General features: G+C 36.3%; 1 protein-coding gene across 3 annotated transcripts in view; it reads right to left on the bottom strand.

Annotated features, from left to right (window-relative positions):
• Nucleotides 1-1242: 1242 nt before the first annotated feature.
• bicc1a (BicC family RNA binding protein 1a) overlaps nucleotides 1243-8674 on the bottom strand; it is a 33438-nt gene continuing 26006 nt past the window's right edge. Inside the window, exons 9-21 of one of the 3 annotated variants that reach the window (XM_056235030.1) lie at nucleotides 8453-8584; nucleotides 8176-8377; nucleotides 6831-7061; nucleotides 6594-6754; nucleotides 6370-6493; nucleotides 5777-5924; nucleotides 5551-5656; nucleotides 5421-5460; nucleotides 5149-5258; nucleotides 4820-4994; nucleotides 4563-4723; nucleotides 4105-4204; nucleotides 1243-2110 (exon numbers count right to left, since the gene is read on the bottom strand). In XM_056235030.1, coding sequence (XP_056091005.1) covers nucleotides 1980-2110; nucleotides 4105-4204; nucleotides 4563-4723; nucleotides 4820-4994; nucleotides 5149-5258; nucleotides 5421-5460; nucleotides 5551-5656; nucleotides 5777-5924; nucleotides 6370-6493; nucleotides 6594-6754; nucleotides 6831-7061; nucleotides 8176-8377; nucleotides 8453-8584 — 1821 coding nt within the window. In that variant the 3' untranslated portion in view covers nucleotides 1243-1979. Of the gene's footprint in view, nucleotides 2111-4104; nucleotides 4205-4562; nucleotides 4724-4819; nucleotides 4995-5148; nucleotides 5304-5420; nucleotides 5657-5776; nucleotides 5925-6369; nucleotides 6494-6593; nucleotides 6755-6830; nucleotides 7062-8175; nucleotides 8378-8452; nucleotides 8585-8674 lie in introns of all 3 variants that reach the window. The other 2 variants (XM_056235029.1, XM_056235028.1) reach the window with 2 other exon arrangements.

Genomic DNA, 8674 nt, shown 5'->3' with positions numbered 1-8674 from the left:
CTAAAGATTTATAATAAAATATAAAGCAAACTTGATTTGGCTTGCAAACATTTTTATTTTCTAGAACAAAACCACAAAGAACATTTCAAAAAAAGATTTTTTTTTGTTCTTTCGCTTTTGTTTTAAATCCTTTTTTCCCTGTTACTTTCAGAGAGAAATACTCTGGCAACACTTTAGGAGACACTGATTTGGATTTATAGAACATTCGTATAAGGCACAAACATGAACATGGTTCCCTTTGTCAAAGACTTAAACAAAATAAAATAAAAACAGTCCTCCTATTATGCTCCACTCCAGGAGGAAGGTAGCACAACCAAATAAACAGAACAACACAGTTGTTCTCTCAGAAGAAATAATAATAATAATAAAAAAAAATTAATGACACTGTTAAAACAGTGAAGTTGTTTCAGGTGACAAGTGGAAAATAACTGAATGAACATGATTTGTCAGATGCAAAAAATAAAAACAAATCACAAACCCTGCTCAGTAACCATATACACTGGTTCCACTATGGTATACATTTAATCTCTACAAGTCATATGCAGACATTTTTTGCATATGAATCTTATGAGATTTTCACTTTGGATCTACAATCAAGCAATTAATAATATAACTGAGCAATAATACAAGAGTACCACAAGTGGTTTGTGCAATATTTCAGAGACTGTCATTATTTTCCTTCCATAAAACAAAAACTAAAGCATATAAAACAGATTAGCATGGTTTCTTAGAAAGTATTTAACAACAGATTATTTCAAAAAGCTCTTTCTATGCGCTATACATTCATCGTTGTAGGCTGTACCCTAAATGTACTACAGACCTCATATAAATGTAAACAAAGAAAAAAAAATGGGTAACATTGATCTCCTGTGAATACTTCTATTGATATATACAATCTGGCTGAAAAATAACAAAACAAAAACTTTGACAAATGAAAAAAAGTAATATTTGGTCAAGGATTTGAATAACCAAATTTACCAACAGTAACCCTTGAGTTTTATTTATGGCTTTGAGCTAAAGGACAAGCACACGCACGCACACACACACACACACACACACACAAACCTGACAAAACACCTGTCAGATAGACATATGTTTTCCACATACAAAGGAAACTAATTCCATTATACATGCAAACAACTTCAACAAAGTACCTAATGCAGCTTAAATTTGATGTTTGTGCAACAAGTACATGCAAATAATAATTAAACAGATATTCCAAAACAAATCACCGGAATTTTATGGCATTCTGTTATTCTACGGAAAACCAGAGACTTCATTTACACCAAAATAATGACTGACATCTGTTTGAGATGACTATGAGGCGTTCTGATTAATCAGACTACAGACTAAACAATAAACAGTCAAAATAAAAAAAGTAAACTGAAAATGCCTTTTAAAAAGATTAACATAAAATATGAAAACATAAAGAAACTATCAAATAAAATGTATTAAAATACAACAATACCACAATGACCAATGTATAATTAAACACTGAACATGAATATAACAGTCTGGTAAACAACATAAGCATCAGCTGGTTGTGATGATCTTTGTGTGTGATCTGGAATTACCTGCTAAATAAGTGCACGTGTTTGGCTTTGACACTGGACAGTCCGACGTTACAAAAGACAAGACGTTGCATACAACCTACCGGCAAAAACAGCAGAGTTTACAGATTAAAGTGCTAGACACCAATACCGAAGCGCTCTTGCTGACAGTATGGTTAGTTTTAAACTCTGTGCTCTGCCTGTTCTCCCAGAGTAAATGCAAGACCATATTAGTGGAACATTCTTAACAATATTGAATAAATTCCCTTCATATATTTTTAGGCACAGACAAAAATCAACCTTAATGGCATCCCAACACATTTTTTTTTTTTTTTAGATCTGCAAGAATCTGCATTACTTTTTGGCTTTCTATATCAACCAGAGTCCAGTATGAAGTGGTTTGTGGTCCAGAATCCTGCAGGTAAGAGATCACCAGCGACCACTGACACTTGCCATGTCTGAGTGGAATTGGCGCGACAGGCGACCGCTGGCCCCGCCTTCTAAGAAGGAGGAGCGAATGTTGGGCATGTCAAAAAGCTTCCTCCTGCTCTTATTCAGATCTGAGGAGACATTCAAATATGATCAGTAATCCATCAAGTAAACACAAACAAAACACATTAGGTAGCTACACTAGGACAGTCACTGACACACATTACACCAAGAAGTAAATGATTGACTTTCTTTTTTTAAGGGGACCTAAGATAATATAGGTAATATAAGTCTCAGGTGTCCCCAGAATGTGTCTGTGAAGTTTCAGCTCAAAATATCCCACAGATCGTTTATTACACCATGTTGAAAATGCCCGTTTTTGAGTGTATTAAAGTGAAAGCAGCGTGATATACAGTACCTACAGCTATATGCTGTTAATATGAATCAAACAACAAAAGAAAATCACTCACTGCTCTTGATTTGATTAACTTTAGTAGCTTTAATAAGAATACATTTCATACTTGAATGGTGCTGTTAAATGCTCTGGCGAGGAGATAAACATGGCGGACTGTGTACAGCTCACTCAGGGCGGGGTCTATGCTAATAGGGCGGAGTCTGTCAGGGTGGGGCCTAAGCATTTGTGATGTCATAAAAGCTACAATCTGCAAACGGCTTGTTCTGAGACACTGCTTATGATTTACCGGGATTAAAAAAAGAAGAGTGGGTGGATTTTTACCATTATAGGGTAGTTGTGTACACACACTGCCGACACACATTTATGTTCAAACACCATGTAAAAGTGGATTTTGCATAATGATTATTAACCTATTATTAATAGGTCCCCTTTAAATGTTTAATTATTACTTTAAAATGCTGTCTAGGTAGGTAGCTAACTATGTTTGGAGCAAAGATACTAAATAGGGTTCCAATTTCATATACACTATGAATCTATGACGTACATACATACATACATGTACAACATAAATCATATATGCATACACACACACACACACACACACACACATAAATACATACATATATATATATATATATATATATATATAACTCAGAAGAAAAGAAACGTCCCTTTTTCAGGATACTGTATGATAAAGATAATTTTGTATAATCCAAATAATGCCATAGTCCTGCTGCAGGGAGGCATGAAGACTGCAGATAAACTGCAATGTCCGTAATGTTAGACGCCCAACACCATGTCCTAATTACTGAAAGCAACAATGGATAAAACACCTCAGATCCTGAAAATAAATTAAAGTAAATAAGAACTGTGACCTCAATGTGAACAAACAAGTTTTTGTTTTCGGTCACACAGCATGTATTTTTAATAAATTAATTACATTTGATTATTTGATACATTTGATTATGTATTTATCCTCTGTGCTTGCAGAGAGAGCCTGCCAACAAGCTCTTCTGATTGGCTGTGGCCCCCAGACATATTTGAGAAGTTACAAGTGCCTTGGTGGAAGAGTGGAGTAACATCTCACATTAAGAACGGGCAAATCTGGCTCAGTCCATGAGGATGTGATGCTCTGTAGAACTTAAAGCAGGTGACCACACCAGATACTAACTGCTGCTTTTGATATTACTTTTGATTTGATATTGCCCCCGCTCAGTTCAAGGACTCATTATTCAATTTCTGTTTATGATCATGTTTATGTCTCAGTTGTTGATCTGTTTATGTTCATACAAATATTTACACATTTTAAGAAATTTACTGGAAATAAAAGCAGTTGAAAGTGAGGACGGTTAATTTTTTGCTGAGTTTATTTATAATACAAACAGAATACACTATATTTTGTGTATGTGAATATTCATTCAGCAAATAAATTAAATTAAAATATTTTTTTTATCAGGTTATTGTGGTAAACAAGTCTGTTGTGTCATCCTATTCTTTCCACATCCTTTGATACTTGCAAAGATGGGCATTTTGACACATAAGTAGGCCTATGTGTATTTAACCGACTCAGTTCATTACTCGCGCGCTCTATGAGCAGAGGCTTCATGTGTGCGCGTCTCTCAGACAGTTTATCTTTATTTATTTATCTTGGTTTATCTTTTCCCCCCCCTTTTGATCTGTAGCTTAGACACAAACACAAAGTTGACTGACCTGAGATCGCCAGTATCATTTTCCTGCGAGCACCAAATGTTGTGATTCCCAGTTCCTTCAGGTCTGGATCCGTTAATGTAACAAATGTTTGCAGATCAATCTATCAGACAACAACACAGAGACATACACGTATAAATGTGCATTTACAAAAGGCAGAGACTACTGTATATCCACTAATCCACATTTGTTCATTATTTTTGCGTGCAAGGAGAACTTTTATTTCCAATTAGATTAAAAATGTTTAATGGAAGAAGTAAAGACAAATAATCAAGGCAACTTTTCTACACTGTTTCACTAAATAAACACAAAGTATAATTTACATTTAAATATTTGTTTTTACTAAAACATATTAATATAAATATTAATATAGTTTGAGTAATGATGCAAACACAAATTATAAAAAAAAATTGCATTGCAAACATTGGTATTTCCTTGTGTACATGCAAATCTAAAATGACCTCCTGCTGTTGGAAGATGTCTGTATATTTTCCGAGACCGAGTTTGCTGAAGAGCTCTGGGAGATCTGTTCCTTTGAGAGAGGAGCTGAGAGAGCAGCCATTACTGCCAGGCATAGAGATACTGTCCATATAATTACTGCTGCTGAGATACTGCTCACCTACTGACCCAAACACACAGATAAAGAGAAAGACAGAACAAGTGAGTAGGCAGTAAAGTTTAGAAGAAAGTTTAATGAGTACAAAATCTTTAGTCTTACAAGATTTGTTCTTGATTCTCTTTGGGCTGCTGATAGCAGGGGAAAATTCAGAATTTCCTGACAGTCCGTTCCCATTGACGTTAACATTCCCATTCAAATCCCCCCAATTATCGGATTTGGTGTCATTCCCCAAACCCTCCTGGCTCCCAGACAGTGACACAGAGAGATGAGGGTCCTGGAAAACACACAAAAAAGCAACTTTGAAAATAAATATTTATTTCAAATAAATTTTGAAGAGATCATTATCAAAAACCTTTAGTTTAGATGTAGCTTCATTTAAGCTGAACTGAATTGCGGCTGCATGTGACTGTGCACCGGTGAGTTTGTACCTCATACGTTGTGCTCATGCTGGGTTTATATGGCACATGGTGTGCCCTGCGCAGCTCTTTCATGCCCTCAGCTGGCATTGATTTAGAGAAGCCCAATCCACTCCAGGTATCTGTGGGTGTTCGAATCTCTGTCACAACAGGCTTCTTCAGCATGGCTATACAAAACAACACAACTGTTTATCAACAACCTAACCAGTGATCTGATATTCAGATGTTACTTATGTACATTTTCACATTAAGATGTTAAATTAAGAGATCAAGTCTTTGCTCACCTTTAGTGGCCAGTAGCTTCTTTTTCTCATAGTCATAAGCCTGAAAAACATTTAAACACAAGGACCGTGTAAATATTTTTAGTTTTTGTACACTTGTATATGAGTATAGTGTGTGTGTGTGTGTATAAACCTGCATATGTGGTCCAAGTCGTCTTTCTGCAGCTCTCTCACTTCCTGGTGCCCTTTTATCAGCCACTTGATTCTCACAATCAGAATCGGCCAACACACACTCAACACTGCACATGCAAACAAAATTTAAGCTGTACTTCATAGCTGCAGTGTAACCTTGTTCGATAAACTTTTTATATAAACAGAATTGTCATCATATTGCAAGGTCATTTTATGACTGAACATACTGGAGAAGTGAGTTTTTGGTTCTCTGCAGAAGTTCCATCGTATGCCGTTTCCCTGACGACACCGAGGCCAGCATCTGCTTCAGCTCACTCCCATTGGCTGAGTGAGACGGACTTCTGGGCATGCCCACTTCAACAAACGTATCTGAGCCTGATATAAACATACAGTACATACACACACAAATAGTGAATATTATAATGAATCAATACTGTACACAGTGAACCAAGGGTCCAAACAATGCTAAACAGACAGACAGATAGATAGACACATAGATAGACAGACATACAGTATAGATAGATAGACAGACACATAGATAGACAGACAGACATATAGATAGACAGATAGATAGATAAGATAGATAGACAGACAGATAGACACAGATAGATAGATAAGATAGATAGATACACAGACAGATAGATAAATAGATATATATAGAGATAGAGATAGAGATAGAGATAGAGATAGAGATAGAGATAGAGAGAGAGATAGAGAGATAGATAGATAGATAGATAGATAGATAGATAGATAGATAGATAGATAGATAGATAGATAGATAGATAGATAGATAGATAGATAGATAGATAGTGTTCTGTACCTTCATCTGTAGATTTATTGGAAATGGATTCTGATTGGGTGTGTCCAATGACTTCCTGGGCCGTGTCACAGTGGCCAGGGTTCAGTGATACAGAGGAGATTCGGCTATACACAGAATTTGCGAGCTGCAACAAAGCATCCAGCAAAAACATACACAAGAACCATAGTGAGTTTAAAACAAAACAGATGCACACATAATAACTTTAATAAAGAGAAGTTCCTCACATGTCCGTTGAGATGTTCTGCACTGGGTGGTTTGTGTATTGGTGCGAGTCCAGGTGGAGGGGACGGTGTGTGAGCGTGTGCTTGACTCTGGACCCCAGAGAGCAGAAGACCACTGAGAGTCGTCTGAGACACTGACTGCAACATCAGGTCTGTGGAAAACCCTGAGCAAGGGACAGTGAGAGAGGGTTATATAATAATCATAAATAATATATGAGGTTTACAAGAGCCTGCACTCACCTGATGTGTTAGTTGAACTAAGTGCACTGGCCCATAGTGAAGCAGTGTGACCCGGAGCATGTGAATGTGTGTGAGCAGATGTGTGTGAGTGGGTGTGAGCAGATGTATGAATGTGTTGCGTGTTGTTCACTGCTCCTTTCTGAATGCTCAACACAGAGCCGTGTCCATTAAGAACACAGTTTGGGTTTGGGGAACCATTAGAAATGGGACTGACAGACCTTAGAATACCAGCTGAAGAAATAGAGACAGAAGAAAGAGTGAAAAGTTAATATCAAAAGTATTGGCAATCACAATTTTTTAGTGCATAACGTTGTGTATACATTTACATTATTATTCATTTATTTATTTAGCTCCAATGCAACTTTCAACTGAGGGACAGCACAAGCAATTTCAGGAGACAACAATAGATCATTAGCATACTAGTTGGACCTGCCTGAAAAACAGCTTTTTAGCATGACTTAGCTAAAGAATCTAAATTCACAATACCATTGTTATCCGATTTTATTACTGATTTTATAAACAATCTTCAAACATTAGCATGTTGCTAAGCTAATAATTTGATACTCTAATGAGCACAAAAAACACAGACAAATGTTGGGTGAAATAGTACATTTTAAATTATAAAACAAACAAATAAATATATTCTTTATTTATTATAAATAAATAAATAAATTATATTCTTAAAAAAAAAAAAAAAAAAAAAAAATTATTGTATTATTTTCAACATTTACCACAACCCATTTGAGTTGTTAAATAATCTTTGATTATTTTTGTTGTAATATATATTCTGGCATTGTCTTTTCCATAAATTACACATGTGATGCTGCCTTGATTTGGTCAAAAAGAGATAAATTACAAGACAACATAGTTTAACCTACCATGTTATAAAAGTTATCAAGGTAGACAGCTTGCTAGGTTTTCAAACAAAGCTATTGTTACCAGCATGATTGTTAACTTAATTACTATTATCATACTGATCCTAAATGTAACTGTACTCTAAACATGCACAACTAAGTCAGAGTCTTGAGAACAACAGAGGGGACTGTTTTAAGTCACAAATAGTGTGTGAGTGAATGTGGAACACAGGCAAACACAAACACACACACACACACAGCTGTAGCTAATTATGGAGCTGTTTGGCAGCGTAAGTTGTAATCTGCGAACACAGACAGTAGTAATTATAGTGACTGCAAAGCTAAAGCAGGACTGTGTATGTTGTATTAATACAAACAGGCCTGGCTTAGAATACACATTCAAGGAATTACTTTTAGATCATAAATGTACCTTACACTGTGGTTAAGTAATTTATATATATATATACACACACACACACTAACTACATTACCCAGAGTTCTTAGCCTCAGTTCAGCTGAAGCTAGCGTGTCCAGTCCAATGGAGCCAATCAGGGGAGGGGAGGCTGGAGCATGTCCATTAACAGTGACATGGTTGAAAGAAGAGGGCACACTGCTGGACTCCAGCCCCAACAGGATCTTGCGCACCTCATACATACTCCCAGCATTCCTTTCCACGCTCTTCACTATCACAGACTGTGAGGAAAACGTATAGTCAGTGACAGAGTCTAAATGTACCACATATACACAAAAAAGCTGGGCTTTTGTCACCTTGCTGGGTTGTTTCGGTTTCGGTTTAATACTGATGAAGACATCTAGCTGCTCCATAAGTGTAGTGACGACCTGAGATGCCACCTCCATCTCCTCCTTAATATCAAACAGCAGCACCAACGGCAGACAACCCTAAAATATACATGAATTCAAACACGCATACAAATCAATTCGGAAAAATCACAACCTTTTACCTTATTAACTGATTCAGCCTAATTATAT

Source organism: Rhinichthys klamathensis, unplaced genomic scaffold (assembly GCF_029890125.1).
Source record: "Rhinichthys klamathensis goyatoka isolate OS25496 unplaced genomic scaffold, OSU_Roscu_1.1 h1tg000412l_1, whole genome shotgun sequence".
NCBI classification, from domain to species: domain Eukaryota; kingdom Metazoa; phylum Chordata; class Actinopteri; order Cypriniformes; family Leuciscidae; genus Rhinichthys; species Rhinichthys klamathensis.
The sequence above is the reverse complement of the archived record's forward strand: the minus strand, read 5'-3'. Positions and strand labels throughout refer to the sequence as shown.